Raw genomic sequence first — 22,774 nt, 5'->3', positions numbered from 1 at the left:
AGATAGCCACGATTTTAACACTCAGTCGAAGGCCTAATTCAGATAAAGGCGTTATCTGCCCCTCAACTCAGGGACAGATGGGTTCAGAGAAAGGTACAACACCTTGCAAACCCAGCTGTGCCCCTCATGCAGAAAGTTGTCGTTTCCATTCCAGCTTCAGAAATGACTCGGGGGTGAGGGAGCTTCCTGAGCTCCCTGCCTCCTGGCTCACAGTGAGTAGCCAAGTGGCCAAGCCTTGGATGGTCCAAGCCTTTCTGTAGTAGCCTGTAGAGAGGTACACAAGTTAGGCTGCAAATAGATTATGTGCATCTCTTGAAATCCCAACTCCAATTAACTTTTCAAACTTCTTTTGCTTTAATCATTTCAGACATGCTGCTGGGAACTGTTGTAGAGTTGAACTGGTTAAAGACAAAGTAAAATATTGAACAACGCAAATACAGAATCTGTGTTTCGTGTCTGCACAAGTATTTGTTTAGCGTTTCTGCTTCAGCTTATTTTATCTTTTTGAATTGATAGCGTAATTTATACGGTGATTATTGTCTGTACTGGAACTTCATCATTGCTGCTGACTTAGGGCCTTCTTGTAGTTGCTGTGTTGGTGCACACACTATTTCCTTTTTTGTTTGTTTGTTTCCCTTTTCTTAAACTTTTTTTTTGCTATAATTACAGTAAATGATTTCTTTGATTGCATGTTGAGTGAGCAAAAATGCTGTGCCAGCAGCCTTTTTTTTTTTTTTTTTTTTTTAAAACTTTGCTGCTGCTACTATTCTTTTCCTGGCTCCTGAGGGTAAAAAGATCTATGCACTCTCCTAATTTTCTTGCATACTTAGCTGCAATTGCAACCTTTAGTAATTATTATTTAATTAACTCCAAAGTATTGAGTGAATAATGCAAAACAAAAGAGAAAAAGAAAAGGAGGAAGGTCAAAACAAGGTATTTTTGTAAATTTCAAATCCATAAGCATTATTATTGGATTTTTTGTATAAGGCATTAACAGGACACTGACATTAAATAGCCTGCATAATTGTAGAAGAATCACAGCTCTGTAGTACAAGGCAGTTTGGTATTTAGCTGGGAATCAATTTTATTTTCATAATTGGTAGTAAGAATTTCTTTGAGCTTTGAATAAGACCACTTTCTGTTATAGAAAATTTAATTCTGCTTTACCTTTTTGTAATGTTTTCTTTCCAGTTAGCAGCTGTTTACTAAATACTATTTTTCTGGTAAACATTGACTAATTCTGGCAGAAAAATGTTTGTATATACTTGAATGTCTGCTTATAGATCTGTAGGTCTCTGCGTTTAAAAATGAGCAGTAAATGTTTGTGGCCATACATTTGTTTGAATACAACATTAAGACTAGCTTTTAATAAACAGAAGTTTCTGGGTTTGCTTTTGTAGTGGACGGCTGCATACACAGAGCTGCTGGGCCCTGTTTAGTTGCTGAATGCCGCAACCTGAGTGGCTGTGAGACTGGACAAGCAAAAATTACGTGTGGATACGAACTACCTGCAAAATGTAAGTCGACTCCTTCTCAACATTTTCTTTTTGTTTTAAGCATGTGGAGCTGGTGTGCATGCTTTATTTCCCTGTAGTCTAATTCAACAGGGTATTCATTTTACAAAATTAGCAGCGGGACTTAATTAAGCATGTTCTGTAATAATGCCTTCCCCTCAAAGCAATTCAGGCTTTTCTCAATGATTATTTCACCTATGTTACCCAATGAAAACTTACGTGTTTCAAAAATATAAAGCATCTTTCATGTTTACTTTTTTTTTTTTTTTTCAAGCTAAAACATCCTTTCATATGCATAATAAAGGATTTGAAATGCTTTAAGAAGTATGAACAAAATATACATTATCATATTTAAGTTCCATGGAGACAGTTTTTGGAAATGTTGCATATTTCATATTCGTCATGCAGATTCCTTGATTGTGAATACTTTGAGAGCTGAGGAGATCAAAGTGATGTATTGTGTTTTCAGCTGCTACGCAGAGGCTGATTGGCAATTACTGTGAAGGCATCTGTCACACTTTAGCTTTCGGCAGAGTACAGCTCAGTGCTGGAATGTTTTTGCACTTTCAAAGTGGAATTGCCAAAATTCCTTATTTTAAATAGGAAGAAGGCAATTTCACCTTGCTGCATAGTTGTTGAGCTGGTCTTGGAAAAAATTAACATGTTGACACCATGTTGGTTGGACACTGTTATGTAAGAATCAAATGTAGGAAATCTCTTCAAGTTTGGTTTTTACTAAAAAAAAGTATGTTAAGAAATGATGATACAAATATCAAGCATGCATTACAAACAGCATATAGCTAGAATTGAAGCTTTTTTTTTTTTTTTTTTTTTTTTTTTTAATATGCAGTCTGCACTAGGAACACGCCTCATTCAAATGTATTTAGATCTGTTCTCTTAATTCATTTCAGGCTGTTTCCACATAAAATCAAATGCATACTGCAGAAATGGGCATCTTGTTAAGTTCCTGTGGCCCTTAATGCCATAGGTAAAGAAGAAAATTGTGTTCTAGTCATTTGTTGACACCTTCTATAATGACTATGATGAGAACTACCAATTACTTCCTTGACAGTGAGTTCTAATTGCTGCATGTGGGAAAACTTTATTTTACACATAGTTTTACCACATATTAAAAAAACACAACAACAACCAACCAAACAAAAAACAACAACAAAAAACCTTTGCTATATTTTATACATAGTTTGATCACATTAATGATTATTTATGAAAGGTAAATTTCACTTCAGATCAGGGATGTTGCTGAGGAAGATACAATATGGTAGTTACGTGTTTTTTTTTTTTTTCTTATACGATCAAAATCTTTATTCTAAATCAGATTCCTATAGAATGGATAAAATTATCAAATAACTACTGACAGTAGATAATCTACTGTGGATTTTTGTGATTTAATTCTTCATTTATATATATATATATATATATATATATATATATATATATATATATATATATATATAAGTATAAAAAAAAAAAAGCTTGGGAGGCTCAGAAAAGTTGCTCATCTATTGGTGCATAATACCTCCCATGTATTTTAATGAGAGAAACTAAATGCAAGGTACCAACGCAACAAGCACTAACTGCGTTTGAAAGAGAGAGTCATGTCTGAAGCATGGCCTCCCTTTAAGTTTTATAGCAGTTTAATGTGTCTTGCTTTAGTTAGGTTTGTAGAATGGGATCTTGCCTGAAGACTGTAGGGAAAATTCTGTTTTGTTCTTTATATAGGAATAATAAACAAAACAATAAGAAAACCCATTATCACTTGCAGTTTGAAATAAAACCTGTAACCACCTGCAGAGAAAAGCCAATATTCTGCTTAATCGATATTCTTAGAAATTGAAATTGCGTCCAAGATGCATCTATTTGTATTTGATCATGCATCAGATGAGATGGAGAAAGGATACATTAACTGGCAAAGAGGCAAAAGGAGGGAAATGTACAGTTTACATGCAGAGTCTGAGAATTAGTACTCTTGGCTTTTTATATTTTTTTCCTTGAAATGTATTTATGTTCATCAACTGTTGTTTTCTTTTGCTTTTCCCTTTAGAAGCTTTTGGTTGTGGGCTCATTAAATTACTGTACCTTGTAGACTGTTCATCTGGAAGTGATCCAACAGTTCAGACTGTTTTCATGTTTTAAAGAGCCATAGAGCCACTTCATATATATTGTCTAACTCTGTGTCACTTTGCCGTAACAGTATGACAATTTAAAAGTCTTTTAGGTCTGACTTTTGCAATGGAGCTGCAATATGACAGGAGGCCTGGATTTTCCCATCCAGGTGTGCTATGATGCAATCGTGCGTGTCAGCAATTTGTTTGAAGTCATAGGCGAATGGATAGCTGCCAGCTTTTACGATGAGTTTGCTCTTCACCTATCTATTTGTATACCCGAGGCCAACTACAATAATCCATTAACAGTTTGAGTAGTGTAATGATTATTTTGTTGTCTCAGGTCTTCTTGTGATTGTGGTTGGATGAATAATAATATTAAATGTGAAGTGTTTTTCCAACTGTGATGAATTGTTATTATTATTTTTTTATTTATTTAACCGAATAGTAAATGTTCCAATCATATTTCCTACCCTTGGGATTTCCCCATCTCTAGTTCTTGATCTTGAATTGTTTTGCTTGGAAACAGTTTGCTGAACTCAGCAAAGCTGCTCCAGGACAGAGCAGCCTGCACAAGTGCTGTGTGGTGCAGGACTTCTTAAACTGAAAACTCTGCGTTCCAGAAGATTTAGTATTCAAAGATCATACAGCATATTGTGTAGTCTTATAGACAACTTGGAGAAAGCTGGAATTATATTTGGCATTTGAAGGAAGGTATGCTTTGCTAGGAAACTGGTAGTTGGTAAATAAAAAATACTGGCAATCTGCTTTGCGATCTATTGTATTTTTATTGTATACTTTGCTGTATTTACTTAATAAGTTCTTATTCTTATTCCTAAATAAGAACAGGTGTGATAAAGAAATTTCTTCACAAATGAAGAAAAAAAAAAGACTGAAAAATTCGAAGGCTGAAAAGTGCAAAGACTGATGGCATAGGCTAGCTTTCTGTGTTTTGTTCTAGTAGTTGGATCTGAGTCAGAGATCAGTCTGTGAAGTACACAAGTAACAGTAAATGCTCAGGGAGAGAATACATAAAATACTTCATAATTTTCTCATCTTGCCATGCTAGTAGTGTGAACAGACCAAAATTAACATGGCGATAGCCTAGATATGTTGCTCTATGAACTTCTCAAGATACATTTTTGAAAGCCAAAAAATAGTCTATATGAAAATAGAGGTGAAATCAAAATGAAAATTATAATTACCAGTTAATGTAATGCTCAGTACAGTTTTACAGAAGTAAGTGTAATCACCATCTGCTTTCTGTGCTGCAAAAGCCTACACAAAGCCCCCCAAATGCCAACTGAGTTATTTACTGAATACATAATTTGGTTGATGTCATCTATTGTTTTTCAGCAAACACCTATGCAGGCACCCAAGTTTTCACAGCATGTCAGAGGGTGGGTTGAAAAGGCACCGCTGTTTGCTCAGATATTTTCCTTTGATGCTCTCCCAGACCAATCATCAGTTACTTAACTTTTGTACTTCATGCTGTTGTTCGTTTTTAAAGAAAAGTTCATTGTAAATATTGTACAACTGGTCCTCAAACACTGAGCAGTGCTCTGATATCATTGATAGCAGATGAACAGTATCTGTGTCGAGCTCTACAAATGCTTGTTTTCTTTCTCATTTGATTAATAGTCTCAGTTGGCTCTACTGGCAGAAAATGGTCTGAATGTGAATTGCGTTTATAGCTGGAGCCAAGGGTCCATAACAGCCTCATGGCTTGTTACCTGCTTGTAGATGTCTGCCATAAAAAAGAGCCTGTCAGAACACATTAAAAAATACAGTCCCATTCTACAAGGTGTTAAATGGGTTTAAAACCAATTGAAGACATGGTAACAACATCCAAAACAGGTAAGTGGTACCCTGTCCTTGGCAAGAAAGGGCCACCCAAAATAACTTTCTCCTGTTGTTAATATTTCTCGTAATCTTTTCTTTCTTTTTATGGAAAACGTTTGATAATAAAACCCCCAAACCTAGGAAAATAAAATGTTATGGCCTCTAATATGGGACAGAGCCAATGACTGGTAAATTAAATCTGAAAGTTTGACTTTCAGTGCAAGCACCATGCTGGATATGCTAGGCAGTTTCATTGTTTTATGTTGTTAATAAAGCTTTAGTATTTTGAACAAATTTTTCTGTTTGATATTTTGAGTACTACAAGCAGTGTCCACTGGGAAATGCCGTATAGAGCACAGTCGCCTGGTCCAAAGTCACTGTGTAGATCAATCTGGAGTAATAATGTGCATGTGCTCTCAAAGACTGTTCCTGCTGTGAAATAAGTAGTTAGTGGGAGAGCTAGTATTAAACACAGTAGGAAGAATCAGCCTTTCGATTTGTTTAATCAGATTAGAAAGTGGAGATTAAAAGTAGAGATTAAAAAGTGCACGACTGTTATATAGGCATAATTTTCAGTATTTAAAAGATGAGCATTTAGTAGGTATTATTTTAAAGTAAGGCTGTAAAGGTACTGAATTTAAATCTCTCTTTATTTGCTTGGAGACTGCTTCCAGATCTGTAATTAAAAGGTTGATTATGCAGCAATGGAACTCCAAGTACTGTACTCCAGTACTCCAAAGGTGATCAGTTGCAAAAATGGAGCACAGCATTTAAGCATATTATATGAATTCATGGGATTCCATAAATAACTTTGTTTACCTTCAAATCCTTGTTTGATTTAATAATATCTAAAATTTTCTTCAAATGATTCTAAATTTTTGATGTGCAGGAGAAAGATACTTTCTTCTGTGTTGTTATGATATACAGAAAAAAACATTATCTTTTCATGTTTTTTTTTTTATTTATTTATTATTTTATTTTTTGAAAGAGTTTGTTAAGGGAATTTAAAATTAAGTCTCTGAATTAAAAAGGAAAGCATTAAAAGCGACCAACACGTGACCAGCCAAGAGAGAGAATTGCTTGGAGACAACTAAGTGGGCTAATATTTCCCTGCTAGATAAGGTCCTGGATCTTTACCCACCATTGCTTTTCAGTAGCTCAGTGAAAACAGGTGTGCCACGGAATGCATAACTAGACTGAAGTTTGATGAAATTTCAGGTGAAAGAGACTACTGAGAAGCAGAGGGTGACACAATCGTGAATATAATCGAAGCTTCTTAAATATTAGGATTTTTTCCAAGGAGCGATGTCTTTATACTTTTTGCCTTAGCTGAGTAGCATCACATTGTTTTCACCATTGTGCCCAGACTGTGTGACACTTGCTGAAAAAAAGATTTAGCCCAAAAAAGCTCTAGAAAGGTAGTTCCTGAAGCAGCTGTTTGATACCCATTTTCAGTATTTCTAAAATCTTTATCTTTGCTTAAATTTGTACACCAAAATTGAAACTAGGGCAAAGCAAGTTCTTAATAATCAAAGGTCCAAGACCCGTTGTCATTGAGTGATATTTTTTGTTGTTTAGACTTTTTTTTTATTATTATTAACTAAACCACTTGCTATGTATTTGTGCTTTTTTTTTTTTTTCTTCTGAGTTATGTCTGGTTTTCAAAGGTATTTCTGTAAGCTCAGTTTATGTATTTTATAATGATTTTGAAAGTAAGTGCAGTGATGTCTTTATTGTGTTTTAATTTGGTCTAATTGGTTCCAGTCATCTTAATGACCTGCTATATTTGCCATTAACACTAGGATACATTGCATATGCTGTAAATGTGTTGGAAGGGAAACGTTAACGATTACTTCTTCAGTCCTAGAACCTATTTAGATTTTAGAGAATTTAATGGTGTATTGTAAAGCTCAATGGCTTGTCTCTCTCTTCTGCATATACACACACTCACACACACAGAGGGAGAGATTCATTCATGGGGAATATAGTTACCAACTTTGACTAAATGAGCTCAAGCATCGCCTTCTCTTCCAAGTTCTGTCTGCCATCAGTTTCAGTAGAAAAGGGACAAGTTCTATTGAAAAGTATGCATATGAATCAGCAAGAATCTTCCATCATGGAGTATATAGTCTTTGCCTTGGATTTGAGCCTAGATCATGTACGGTTTCTAATGGATAGATTCTTTAAAATTTAATCCGTGAATGGGCTGGTGTGCATTTGTTAGTGCTCGATGTAGTGTCATGCTGTGGTTAACCTACTGCACGTAATGTTGGAAACCCTCATTTCACATCAAATTGTTCAGTTAACAAATGTATGCATTGTGGCTAAAGGAAAGGTTTTACTATTGATCCTTTCTGCTAAATCTAAATTGTCGTCTTCTGGGCATAGGTTGCTACAGCGCTGTCAGTGAACACTGAACTCTGGGGCAGGAGTGGGCACAGACAAAATTAGAGGACTGAACCGTTTGCTCAGTAGCTGGGTCCACCTAAGGCTTGTAAGGTGTGTGCCAATATCATGAAGTGGCGGGCAGCAGAAACCCGATGCTGTGAGCTTCCCCTCTTGGCCTTGTTTCTGTAGCTCTGGACACGTACTGTTTTGGAAAAGGTTTAGCTCTTGGTGTTACTGAAAGTGGTCACAGAACGGAGCATGTCGTGGCGATGCAAGGAGCACCCAGTTTTGTACCGCAGCACCCTGGTGCCAGCCTCTACGGGCCTTGGGTTCACCTTCAGGAGACCTCATCAATGAAACAGAGAGCAGCTTACAAGACGAAAACAGACTCCTAATGCTTAATTTATGCGTAAGGTGCTGTTTAAATGTCTCTTCTTTCAGTCAAAAGTAATTTTCACTGGAACTTGCCTTACCATACCAGTGGCTGGTAGTCATTCCTCAGACATTTTGGCACTGATATATTTTATTTCCTCTGTACTTGGACATAGTTGATCCTTTTTACCCAAATAATAATAAAAAGTCAAATGTGTAGCAGAAAAATAAACAATTTTTCTGATAGTTACAGTCAGCTGACAAGGAAAAGGGTTATAATGGGTTATAATGGAGATGTTTATGCTCCTTTAACTGCAGTGCTTGCTGCTGCTCCCACTCTAATACGTTCCCTCAGTAGCCAAAGCCTACACTCAGTACTTGAAAAATTAATCTTTGATGCATGAGATTTTGTCTGCCTGAATTTTGCTTGTCTCATTTTAAATGGTGATAGAAATTGCTTACTGTAGTAAAACACAACATTAACCTCATAGTGTGCTGGCACTTTGTGATTTATGCTGGTTTAGTCTCTGAAAAATATGCGGCCTGTCTCCCAAACCTGGGTTTAGCTCATAAAATATGTTGGCACAGGCTCGGGGCTTGAATTGGAACACTAACTGCTGATCCTCCATCTCCCTGGGGTAGGAAAAAGGTTTAAAATTGTAGCCTCTTGGAGGTCATTAACTTCATATCATTTCTTCAGATTAATTATAATTGTGTTATTGTAGCTGGAATGTTTTAAAAACAGTACAGCCTAATTTTGTTTCTCTTGAGCAAAGTATAGTATTCCTTTTTGTGCTGTGTCTGCATATTTCTCAGACAAAAATACGACAAATTATTTGCAAATGGAAATAATGGGATCACAGTTAATAAGTAAGGACACAGCTATTTCCATTCTACTATTTTGAAATAAAGCAAAAGTAGTATCAGAGGAATGAAAGGTGCTCTGATTTTGTTTTTATTGTTATTATTGATGCTTCATTCATTCTCAAACCTTGTTGTTAACTTGAAGTTGAAAGCCACTCATTCTATATTTATTTTTTTTGGATTATATTCTTGAATGGATCTTACAGAGGAAAAGTTGGATTGTTTCAAGAGGAGTTCTTTACCTGTAATCTAATTCCTTTCAGTCAGTCTAAAGTGGATAGGATGGGAAGGTTACGTGCAGTGGTTTTTAAAAGGTCCTTGGTTCACCCAGCAGAGAGGAATCCTGAGGCTGTTTTGCATAAACTAAATGCACAGACCAAAACACACTTTAGTGACCATTACTTTGTCAAAATTGAGGTCAAGCATTTGAAACATTTCTCTTCAGGAGGAAGACATCAGGTGTGAGACTGCAGGGCATAAATATCATTTTAATTGCTGCAGTGAATAGTCTAAATACTGATTAACCAGATAGTCGTTTAAAAAAAAAAAAAAAAAAAAGGCATCATTTTACATGCTATAGATGCCGTTTCACTGCTCGTGAAAATATGCTTTCATCCAGGATGTTTTATATTTGAGCATGGGTATCTGAATCACGGGTATTTTTTAAAGCAAACTTAGCTCCCTATTTTTTGTTTCTTTGTTTGTTTTTTAGCATTTTTATAGCATCCCCCTTTCCTCTACAACATTTTCACCCGCTGATTCTGGTTTTCGTTTTATGTTTGAAATATTCGGTACAAGTTGAAGAGGATATGTTAGTTTTATTCTTATTTTCTTAGACTTCTCAGAATCTTGCTTCCTTCTCTGCTATTTGTGAGTTTTTGATAACGTTTATGGAAATTCTTAATTTAGCATTCATGATGTTGTACCTTTTTACAAATATAAGGACAACCAAGCAGGGGGATACGCTGATCTTGCTATATGTTTCTACAGCTATACATCTGTACACCTATGTATGTGTCTGTATTGACTGTATACTCGCATCATCAGTGTTGCAGAACATTTACAACTTTCTGTGGCTTGCCAATGTTACAGTCCTAGGACCAGGTTTATGAAGAAAGGGTATTAATGCAAGGTACAGTACTTTCACTGAAAACTTTTTTTTATAGCTGCTTCTGCCCACATGCTGGTTTGTGGGTGAGTGTAATTTGTATAATATAATTTACACAGTAAGAAGCCAGAAGAAAGTGTTAATTAAACAACTGTCACCAACTTTGAATTACATCTTCTTTACATACTCCTGGTAGCTATTTGTCATGCTACAAATCTCTCTTCTGTCTCCTTGGCAAGTGAGTTCCCTCAAACCTCAGACAGAGTGGTCTGAATTCTGTTATATTTTTGACTGATCTACTAGATGGACAGAAAATGTCCGACTATTTTTTTGTCTTTACGTGGCCAAAAGAGAGTGTGTATGATACATCACTGCACACTGCTAAGTAAGCTTCCTATTTAGTTTTCAATAAAAATACTTGGTAAGTTTCCAAGGCTTTTCCAGGCTTATAAATAAATAAATTCATAAATGCAAAATGTTTTGTGACACTAAAAATAACCCCTTTTGATATCTAATTATATTTGTGTCTGTCGGGATCACATTTATCTTTTAACTTCCTTACTATGCTTTCAGTATAATTTTATACAGTCTTCATGTTAGAATTAAAACTTGTGGGTTGCTTTTTAGAAAGTAAGAATACAGTAAGAATATTGTTTAATTTCTCATAGCCTGCAAGCTATAAACAGCAGGTCATCAAGACTCTGAACTGTTTGAAGTACCCATGAACACGAAGGAGGAAACAGTTTCTCATTGAAACTCGGTGTTTTAACAACCACATTATTCATTTTTAATTCTCTCCACAGAACGGGGGGAACTCCACAGATGTTACATGAAGCAGAGAGGGAAAACCCCCCTGAGACATTGAGAGGTGTCATGGATAGCAAAATAATGTAATATAATACGCTCTGAAAGCCTGCAGTTCTGAAAATCACAATTCATTCACATAAAAGATTGCATTTGTGTCAGGTGTAATCCTGTCAAAGGTGTAATCTTGTTTAAAACAACTTTTTCACAAAATGGAACAGAAATGTTTCCAGGGAAGAATGTTCATTTAAAATTAATTTGTTGTAATAAAGCCCTATTCATGAGAAGCTGAAAGTGAAGTTAACGCAAAATTGACTAGGGAGCCATGAATATTGTTGGATTTCTTTCAGTTTAGAGAGTGAACATAAACAAAGGCACAAAGCAAGTCATTTTAAATCAGAATCTTGTATTTGGCAATGAAAGACAACTTCAGAAAATGAATTTTGTCTTTGAAAGATTTGCCAGAACTTTAAAAAAAAGTAAATTAAAACCATCTCTCCGTCACTGCTAGAATTCCCCATTACTGAAGGATTTTTGCAGGCCGTAAAACTCCTCTTCTTCTGATTTACTGTTCAAGGATCTGTATTGCTTTGATACCATACATAAATGGAGGCTACATTAAACACAAAAATTGTTTTTAGCCAAGTCTGATATATCCCTACGGATTACAAATGGAAAAATAAGACAACAACAACAATCAGGGGAAAAAAAAAAAAAAAAAAAGCAGAACAACAGGATAACCCTATTGGGTTAACATTTACATTTTTATAGCAGTTATGACAAAAATGCTCTCAGTGTTGTCCTTGCCTTCCTCACCATCTCATGCCCATGAGTAGAATTAGCTGTAGCATGGCACTGGCCTGTCCTGCTCTTTGTTGGGCTTGGTATGGGGCACCCCGTACTGCGAAGTCATAGAAAATCCAAATCTTGTTTGATCAACTGAAATGCCACTGAGCCACTACAGGAGTAATTAAGGTGGAAATCAAGAAAACCTGCACACAAGTTTCCCCCCATGGGCAATTCAAAGGCGCCGGAGAACAGGCAGAAGATCCATGTCGGAGGTCTGTCATCCTGACAGATGCTCACATGTCCTGTTGAAGCTAGGGATCCGTGAGTCTTCTTTCATTGTGGAACTTTAATTATGCAGCTGGGATATATGGGTTCTTCTCTCTTAAATAAAAAAAAATAAAAAAAAATAAAAAGAAAAGAAAATTAAATATACAAGTATGTAAGTTCCCCAGACACTTTTTGTCAAATTAATGCAGTTTTTAAGACTTCATAGTCTGTAAAATCAGTCAGATTTCATCTTATTCTTTCCCTTTCCTATTGTTGTTGATTTTAGACAATGCTTTATTTAGCTTTCCCACCAGATGGTTTATCAAAAAGAGCAGTTAGTTCATGGGTCAGGGGATCTCTTGTGATCATGCATCGAGGGTGAGTCCAAAAATGTGAGGGGACTTGTCTTGGTCCTTTTTTTTTTTTCAGTAACAATTTTTTAGGGGCCAAATAATTATGAATAAGAATCTAGGACAACATAAATGCATACATCCCCTGTATGGCAGGCACAGCATGATCTGGAGGAAATTCTCTAAGTTGGGACAAGCCCTCCTGTCATACAGCAAAGCTTCGGGGTCTTTGACCTTTTCACACACAGCAGTCCTGTCCGGTGTCGTGTGCTCCTGTGCTGTAGGAAGACGTAGCTGCAGAGCTCCTTTACCTGCCGTTCCCTTTCTTCCCCCAGACCACTCAGAGCTGTGCTCATGCCTGCAGGGGTGCAGACTTGAAGCACCCGTTTAAAATAATAATAATAAAAACAAAACCCTGCGTGTAACCCACATTAGGACATGTGGGGTGGCATGACAGGAAAGGGAAATTTTCCAAGTCTGAATTAGGTTGACTTTTTTTATTTTTTTTAACAAGAGAGGAAAATATTTTATTCAGTTTTTGGAATATTCTGTGCTTAAAAAGTATTCCTTGAATTTAAAAGTATCAGTGCATTTCAGATAATTTGCTGAACGGGCATCAGTTGGTAATGATTTTCTGTCACTGGCCCTCCGGGTTGGATTTGAAGTAGAAGTGTATAAGCAAAAGGCTCTGTAACCTTTATCAAATCTAGGTCCTCCTATGAATCTTAGTTCATTAAATAAAAGGGGATTTGTATTAGATGCAGGTGTGGTAAGTCACTGTTTTACTTCCTAATCTGCCCAGTCTTTAAGGGGTTGATTCAGTGGCTTTCAAACTAGGGGAGCTTTGGGCAGGGCCAGTTGCACTGAACCCTGCTCTGAAACAAATGCCTCTAAGGCTGTCACCTCTCGCTAGAGCCATTTTTGGCCACATGTGGTACATGTGGTTGTTCTGTTCCCACACTTTCCTCACTTCTCCACATTATCCAACCTGTCAAAGATATCTCCCTGCCTATGGCAGAGGAATTCAATGTGTTTCTTTGATTCTGAGCCTTAATTTAACTATTAGCTCCAAGCTACCCTTAATACAAACTAGTGCAAATGCTCGTTTAGATTAATGTGTATTTTATTGGAGACATTGTCATGGAGGTGTGCTGTTGATGTTTGGAAAACAATGTATTTACCTACCATTGTGTGTTTTTTTAAAAAAAACAGCCCTACTTGCTTACAGTAGTTGGATGCCCAACAGCAGGAGCTGTGATTTGGTTCCAAGCCCATCATCCATTATATTCTTCACTTTTAACCTCCAAATTGACAAAATGGCAGGCATAAAAGTAACAGATTTAACTAGAGCATCTCTTATCTAAATGCTGTGCCTGGCAAGTATGTTATCCATACCTCTGTGTTTTCATACTTCTTCAAACATCCCCCCCACAGCACTTTCTTGGCCAGTCACTGTTAGTGGTGATCTCCATATTTTTAGTGTATATTTTCAGAGACTGACAGAGCATCCTCGACCATTTTAGTGTTTTCCCAGCCATCCTTCAGCCTTTTGTGGCTGTTTTTCATTTTCCATTCATTGTCCAGCTTGCTTCTGTTTGATGTGAACTCCTTCTTGATTTTAGTGTTTTCCTCTCTTTCTTTATGGCATGAAAAGAACACTTCCTCTTGAGTACAAAGTTGGGTCTAGATCTTGGATTTCATTAAAGTCCAGCTGTTTTTTATTAAGATTGATGGCTCGTTCCTTTCAACATTAAGAGTAGTATTTGAGATTGAAATAACTGCCAACCTCAAAACGAACAAAAAGAAAACTGTCCTCATACCTTAGGTATCTGTGTAACTAGGACAAAGCATTTCCAGTTTTTCTGGATGTATTCCTTGCTCATCTTAACCAAAACATTAGTTCAGGCTGCAGTTAATTCACAATAAAATTGGAGTAAAAATAACAAGATACTTCATTTTTTTTGTCTTGGTTATGTACCTTGTTTTAATATATGCATTACAAATGTGATTGACATTGCTTTTTATTGCATGAGGTGATGCGGTACAAAGAGGTAAGGCACATGGTATGTGCAGTGCTTTTTTCTATACATACAGGGAATACCCCTTCATTATTAACACTCACAACTCTTAAACAGTTGTTTGTATATAACTGAATAAACCAAACACGTTTTAAAATGTATTTCTTCTGCTTCCTTCCTATCAGATGTTGAGAAATGTCTGATTGCAATTTCTCAAAGTTGCAAGAACTAGTCTATGCTTGCCTTTTGATCAAATACAGTCTTAAGACATAATGCTTTATAACAGGCCAGACTCTATGATTAAACACACAGAGTTTTAACTTGTGAATACTTGACCAAATAAATGCCATAATCAACAGGAGTAGATGGCATGTGATGATTTGATGGGTGAGAAAATCCTTCTTTATTAAGGCATTTGTTACTCTCATGAGATGACTTTTATCTGAATCACAGAATTTCTAGGTTGGAAGAGACCTCAAGATCATTGAGTCCAACCTCTGATCTGCTATCAGTCTTATAATATACACAATATCTATGAAATTATCAGTTTCATTAAAACAACAACAACAACACATGCTTTCAGATGCTTGAGTTGGTGGTCTTCATCGAGAATTAAGTGTTCAGCTGGTGTTCTGAACAAGTATTTCCTTACCTTGCATACTGTAATATCACTCATGTTAGTTATTTTGTTAAAAGTATCTTGAGACCTCGGTACAAATCATCTTTTTCTCCTTTTTTCAGTGATCATAGTTTTTGAAAGCTAGAGAGACTTCTTTGTTTCTTAGCTTTTAGTCTGAAACGGCATGCATTTCTTCAGTCTTTAAAATGCGAGGTTTCTGTGTAACCAGGGATTGCGAGATCTTTTCTTTTGTACAGTTATGTTTGAAGGTATTCATTTGAGAGTAATTCCAAGTAAAAAGAAACTCTCTTGTGGCAGAGTGGATGTCTGCAGGTGTTCTAATCTCCTGCTATATCACTGTCTGGGAGATTTCACCTTCATGTTTAGGGAGTTCATTTGGGCTAATCATTTTGGCAACTCTGTGCAAATGAGATTGCAAATGAAGCTTGAAAATGGAATTTATTTTAAAGAAAATATTTGGATTAAAGAGACTGTGATACATTTATCCTTCTGTTTTCCTCTTCCAGATGAACACTCTTTAACATTTTCATATTTTGTTAAATGATATTAAAATTTAAAAATGTAAAGGGAATTGAGGTGGATCAGTGATGCATCCTACTGTTTGTTTGTTTTTTCCTGAATATCAGTCATACTTCATTTATTAGGATCTGCATTCTGAACATATTTGTAATGTATGGAGAATTCAGTCTTAACTAATAAACTGATAAAGAGAAGAGCAAATGGGTTTTCCTTCTTCACTTTAATGTGTTTTCTTGAGAAAAGCTTTCCAAAGGGAAGAAGGTTAAATTATGATTCCTATTGAGGTAGCTCTCTTTTTAGGAGCAGCGAAAAGTGTTGTTAAACTCTGTTTCTCCCTCACGTCCTTGCTAAACTCAGTCAAGTCAGCTTGAAAACTGACAGCACTTTGCCCTTCATTAGTAGCTGGCTTATCCTGATGTTTCTGAAGACTCATGGAATGCACTAAAAACTAAGGAATAAAAGGGATACACTTTATATGTACAGATTTTTATCTGTTTCCTTTTCTTTCTTTATTTTCCTCTTTCCTATTGACATTACATCAACATGCAAGGTCAGTGAACCAGGCATAGGCTTTCTCTATTACCACACCATGCTGGCAATGCTGCTCTGCTCTCACAAGCACTCCCAGTTTTCTTTCTTCAAGTTTCTACTTGACTAGCAAACGTTTGCATTGCTCTTTTGCCCAGTTCCTGACAATTCCCTGAGGAGCTGTTTTCACTTTCTGTGGAGCATTTACATTTTATCTTTGTAAGGGAGAAGTCTTGGCATCTACTCTTTTTTTTTTTTTTTTTTTTTTTTCTAATGGGATTGATTTCAGAGTTACCTACACAACCATTCCTACATTCCTGCATAAGTATAAACCTCAAAAATACATGGAACAATGACCTCAACATATCAGAAGATTAACTAAACTGGAGAACAATAAAACTTAGTGAAGCAGGAAACTTCAAATGATGTGGAATGATTTTTGAAGCTTATGTCAGTTTTGTTAGAGCTTTAATTTTACATTCCTATACTTTTCAGATTACTTGACAATAGTGAGCAAATAGTAGGGTACGCTTTTTCTACTTAGAGAAAGGAATGGAGAAATTCAAAAATAAAAAGCCTCTCTGTTGAGAGGAATGGTGCGTGTTGTTTGGAACTTCTAAGACCAAGAAATTTCAATTTCCCCTCTTATGTCACTTCAGGCCCCTGAACCAAGTGGGGGTGGAAAATTTTGGCTTGGAAATCCTTTTAAGGAGTTTAATATAGTTTGCAGAATTTCTTGTGAAATTTAAAACAATGGCTTAGGTCGTGGCAGTGATGATCCTTAGTTATGCAAGCAAAGATTGGTTTTCTTTCTTGTACCTTGTACCCTTTATGTGAAGTTTGTTACTATAGAGTTAAATGTGCTGAGTAAATTATTTTGATATTGTAGATAGGACTAAAATTACATATATTCATATAGCGTATGATCATGTTCTTCCAATAAGGAAAATCTTTACAGAAGGAATTTTTCACATACGTAAATGAGCACAGATCTTTATGGAGCATAGCTATTTCTGTCTTTCAAATAATTTGCCTTTTTTTTTTTTTGTCTCATTTTTTCTGGGCTTACCCAGACACATGGTTACTCTGTGTAATTCTAAAATTATGGAAAGGATAACATTCTGGAATGAAATGCCCTCCTTGTGGCGAAAAACAAACACAAAGCTTGAATGCTGGAATTAAGGCTGGAATAGCTGGGAGAAGATGGTTTGTTAAGAGATGTATAATTTTGAAAGTATTTTTTCTTTACAGATTGAGCTGTCACATTTAAGACTGCTTCCTACAGTAGAATATAAGAGGTTACCAATTCAGATTGTCAACACGGAATAAGCAGTCAAAATAAATTAAAATTGCCCTATGTCCTGAGGAATTTGAAAGAAAGTAGTGTTATTGAGATATGTTATTTTCTCAGCAGGAAGGCAAACTTGCCTTCCCAAGAGTTATCTGTCATTTCCTAAATACCTTATTCAAAACCATGCATATATTTTCATTTGTTTGTGATAGGCATAGAAGTGGGAAGTCTCTATTCATCCCTCCTGCTCCCAACACAATATCTAACAAGGTTGACAGGTCTTGTAATTTGTTTGCTGCTTCTATTCTTTCATTTCTTTTTCTTTGAATCACAAAAGAGCCATATTCCAGTTCCTGTCACTTTTTGTGTTAAATTCACTTGAAGGAAACCTACATTTAAATCTCAAATCTTCTGCTCTGAATTAGAAGGTGGCTGCACTTACATGAATAGATTTTAAAGATGGAAATAATAAGCTTCCATAGCTTAAAACTTTATTGCCTAAATCTGTTAGTACATACTAATTCTAAGCGCTCCGGTGCTGATTTAGGATCTTACTAGATGCCTTTTCAGAGAGACTGTGGAACAAGTGTGTGGGTGCTAGGCACCTGGGAAGATTTGGCCGCTAAATAATTCTTTAGGTTAAAAAAAAGGGCACCATGAAGCCTGAAGAGTGTTGTTTAGAAGGTGCCTGGATCTGAAAGCTCAGTCCAGAATCAATCATCGTTACCAACATTAAAATGCCTCTCAAAATAAATAAATAAATAAATAAATAAAAAGGTTGCTGCTACTTCTAAATGCAGTGCATTGCCTGATGAAAGATATTGCTCTTAAAACGCCATGTATACAGTTTTATGTCCTGGGAGTGTCACCATAGCCATAAAAACTTTAATTAAGGACTTAAAGCATTATGCTGTGGGGGAAGAGGGGTAGAGAAGAAGATGAATTCAGAACTTTGACCAGATTTGGAATTCAGGCCAAATCATTGCCTCCGTGCTATTTCGGTATTTAAATTCAGCAAGATGTAGAAGGAAGAGAAGTAACTGGGCAATGAGTTGCTGCATGAAAACTTGAAGGAGTTTGTTTTGTGGCTCTGTGTCAGAGTTTTCTTATTAAGTGATTGTTTTATAAAATGAGTGGTGAAGTGGTTCCAGGTACGGGTATAATTGCAGAACGGTAAACTATCATTAAATGATTCAAATTATTTGCCCTGTGTAACACTTCTCCGCCTGTGGTGGTTTTCTGACCACCAGATCCTGCAAGGCTCTGGGTACCTCTAGAGCTCTGCTGAAAATCTCAACTTGCTTTGCAAGTTCTTGGCAGCTTTCAGGAGTGGATTGGAGGGAGAATGTACCGAACTTGTTGGAACAGAGCGATCTGTGAGTGCATGGAAAAAAATCTTCCACCCATACCATGACTGGAGAATAGGGTGTGTCCCATGAAGTTTGGGATGGGAAAGATTGTTTCCCGGAGGCAATCGTAGTCCTCCCCTTGCTGCCTCTCCCCAGAGTGAGCTCAGAGGCATGCGTAGGAGGAGACCCATTCATTACGTCTCAGGTCTCTTGTCAGAGCCCGCTTCTGTGAGCAGCTAGAGTGATCTGCCGGGAGCTGTGCTCCTTGAATGTGTTCACATTCTGCCCCCGGCAGGCACTGCTTGCCTTGGTCATAGTGGCGTGCTGCTTGGTCTTTCAAGGAGAGGAGCAAGGTGCTCTGTTGGTCTTCATTATGCCCTGTTTCAGTGGGAATAGGAAATAATCCAGCATGTTAAAATACTGGAGAGGCTTAGACCCATTTATCAATTCATTCTGGATTCCCTTATTTGTAGTTCTTCAAGGCATGAGCTTAAGGAAAAAGGAAGGTACATATTTCCCCAGCAGGTCATTAGTAAGGGAATAGCTAGCTTTGCCTTTTAATTTATATTGCGAGTCGATCAAACTTTCGGTCGTTTGTTTTAATGCTTATTTTCATGTTTAATAGCTGAGCTAATGGCTTAAAACAGCCAGGCCGCTTCATCATTCTTTCAGTATTCAGGGAAAGTTCGTCCAGCTTTCAGGTTTCTGCACTAACGTGCTCCAACCCCGAGCTGCATGACTGGCTCCTAACCAAGGGCTTTGTGAAGCATGGCGGATCACAGGGCACTGGAGGTAACAGAGCATCCCACGTTATAACATTCCCTTTGTTTTCCTTTTATGCTTTCACAGAGCGCAGGAATTTTTTTCCCTAGTGTTTACTGAGGGAATCAGTGATTAACTTCTGGAAAATAAAATGATTTTCTTGAAAGACGTAAGTGCTCAAACCTAATACCGAAGCAGCAGGTGAAAAATAATAGTGAAGCTGGTTTTAATGCGTGAAGTGGAGAATGCGTAATTGAAACAGTATGATGATGAAAAGGCATTAAGTGAAGCTGTCAGAAGTCATTACAATATACTAATTAACACACTTTGCACTCTTAGCATGTGCTGTTCTGTGCTAATATTTCTTCCCTTTTCTTTTTTCCTTTTTTTATTATTATTATTTTTTAATTTCCTTTTGTATTCCTTAACCTTTTCTGTAGATATTTGAAGGAAGGGCCTGGTATTTCCTGCATTTTGCTGTTATAGATGCTTTTGTTAGAGGAACCTGTCACTTGCACAGTATGGATTTTCCTCTTGATAGCTATTTAATGTGCATGTTTGAGCTTTTGTTTTGCTTTCCAATGTATAGAAGGAAACACAGGTTGTATTTCAGCCTAGGTAGATAATGTCAGATTGTAAAAGGAAGACTTCAGTTGATGTGCGTGACTGATACTTTCCTTTGCTTGGTGCCTTTCAACCTTATGTCATGAGTCTTACGTATTTCTGGAAACAGAGTAAACCCTGCCTCAGTGAATATTTTCTGAAATGAAGAACCAGACGATAAAGATAAAAATGGAGAAAGTACCAACATGCTGAAGTAAATCTTGGAAGAGAACAAACATGGTGAAATCAGGCTCCTGCTTCTCTCCCAGGTGATGGATTTGAGATGGGAGCAGTTCCCAAAGTATTTAGGGCAATTCTGCTTCTATCTGAGACCAAATGTGGAAAACGTGAGTTCACCAGGATGGAAAACTCTGTGCGTAAGATTCTGTTTATGGAAATCATTGTGCAATCCCTTACTGCCAGGCGTACATGCCCTCATATACATCCCTACTGAAAGTACTACTGAGAGTTAATGCCTTAGGCATCTCTCCAGAGCAGTGAGCATGTACAATTTCTAACATAATGCTATGTAGTAACTGTTGGTAAACTGTTCGCTCTGTGATGGAAGTCAGCTTAGATTAATTACTTCTTGATGTTAGGAAATGGCAGCTCTGAGAGGTACAAGCTGTCCCGTGAGCTCCAGTGGCAAGCTACCATCACGTTCAGGCTGGCTCCTCCAGTAATTCGCTGGGCTGGACCGGATGGTCCTGGGGTAGAGCTGGGGGGCAGGAGTGGATGCCAGGCTGGGAGTAAGGGCTGGGGTGTAAAAGGGGGGTCCTGGAGGCCCTCCTGCCCTCCTCTAAGGAAAAGGGACCCGGCTGCCCCTTGGGGAGTGAGGGGAAAGGATGAGGCCCCACGTTTCCACATTTGCTCTGCCTCTCTGGGGGCTCATTTCCACTTCGGGGTACTGCTGTAAGCATGGGCTGTGGTTGCTGTCAGCTATTCCTGAACTTCGACAGCGATTGTGAAATCGTGTTTCCTCCTCCGTACGCTTTTGCGTAATCATGTGAGAAATCACCAGATACACATCAGTCCTGCTGCTGCTTCGGGACTTCACGGTTTCTCACGAACTTGGGGGTAAGGTGGGCCCTTTGGGCTGAGATCCTGTTCTTCACTGAGTTTAGCAAGATATGTTTTACATAGGTGAACTTTTGCAAAAGCACAAAGAAGTAACTATTGGCAGCTTGTGAACAGCCATCCTGAATCCCATGTCTTCTCCACTGTGAAAGAAGTAGATAAAGAAAACTGAGAAAAAGGCTTTTGGTTTAAAAATAATAATAATAATTAAAAAAAAAAAAAAAAAAAACACACGTAGATCCTCCTTTCCAGTTTTAATGTAACCACATTGATTTTTATAGGAAGATATTCCAGTGATTTTAATTTGGAAGCTCTTTGGTACTCTGAATAACACACATAATCTGAATTATACCTATAAATTATAACTGTTGGAATGTTTATCTTTTAAAGTGAACATCTGTTTGATTTGCTCATTTTCTTTTTAATAAAAGATTTACTTCTGATTATGTCGTTATAGATCGATTGATTTTTCCTTTCTTTTGTCAAGGCTTGCCATTCAGTTACTATTGGCAGCTCTGGAATAGTTTTAAGATTCACTCAGTAAATTGAACATTCACCAGGAGTAGTTTTCCACAGCGGCTGATGCATCATGTCAGTTATTTCCTGCTTTAATGAATGTTTGAGTCAGAAAATAGTAGGGTTTACCTGGGCAAACCTGATTCTTCTTCCTCTTGTTTAGTGGATGTACTCTACCTGCCAAATTTAGTATAGGTTCAAATAAAAAATTAATAAAAAGGACATTAATATTAAATCTCAGAGATGAAACTTGCAAATATGTCGCGTGCAGCCTGATGATAAGATGACTTCTTGAATGTACTTTAAGTACAAGAATTATTTTTCCCCTGCTCAGTCTGTGCTATCCACTTGTGAAAGATGATTTATTCCTCTTTTTTTTTTTTTTTTTTTTTGTAGGAAAGAAACTACTTAACACTAACAGTAGAAGAAGATTTGCACTTATATAACAAATCTATTAGGCAGTCAAAAAGAGCTTTCTAAATCTTACTCTATATTACTTTCACTAGCACTGTCAGATATTTATAGTAAAAGCAATTATGTTTGGTGGTGGTGGTGGTGATGGGGACAGACAGGATGGAAAGTGGATATAAAATGCCATTTCTCACAAATGGTAGATGTCAAACAAAATGTAAAATCTAAAGGTGTCATGTAAGCTCTGTTCTCAGAACTGTTGTTTGGAAGACATGAGTTTTACTGACAGCATATGACAGGAAGCTTACATTTTTCAGGGTGGGCTGAAATGTGTCTGAAACCGATGGCAGTCAATCTCAGCCATTCACAGCTCTGGTTTTCACATTTTGATGCCGCTAGAATGAAATGAAAGAAGCTCTAAAGAAGCACAAACGAAGTAATTGGAACCTAATCATGCTTAATTATTAGGCATGTGTTTAATTTTAGGCATATAAATAGGCCTGCTGAAGGGAAAAGGACGTATTCTTTTCATTGCCTAATGCGACTTTTAAAAACGTATGCTCTTCTAGTAGTGGGATGGTTTTGATGTTTTTACAGAAGGATCCTTACAGTTCTCCAGTTATGCAGGATTTTGTCAAA

At 36.9% G+C, this 22,774-nt stretch overlaps 1 protein-coding gene across 1 annotated transcript in view; it reads left to right on the top strand.

Moving 5' to 3' along the window:
• MACROD2 (mono-ADP ribosylhydrolase 2) overlaps window positions 1–22,774 on the top strand; it is an 856,291-nt gene that overhangs the window by 256,151 nt on the left and 577,366 nt on the right. The window contains exon 5 of the mRNA XM_084284713.1: window positions 1,401–1,517. Coding sequence (XP_084140839.1) covers window positions 1,401–1,517 — 117 coding nt within the window. The remainder of the gene's footprint in view (window positions 1–1,400; window positions 1,518–22,774) is intronic.

This window comes from Netta rufina (genome assembly GCF_964035555.1).
Source record: "Netta rufina genome assembly, chromosome: 3".
NCBI lineage: Eukaryota > Metazoa > Chordata > Aves > Anseriformes > Anatidae > Netta > Netta rufina.
Note: the sequence above shows the minus strand (reverse complement) of the source record. Positions and strands in the feature narration are given on the sequence as shown.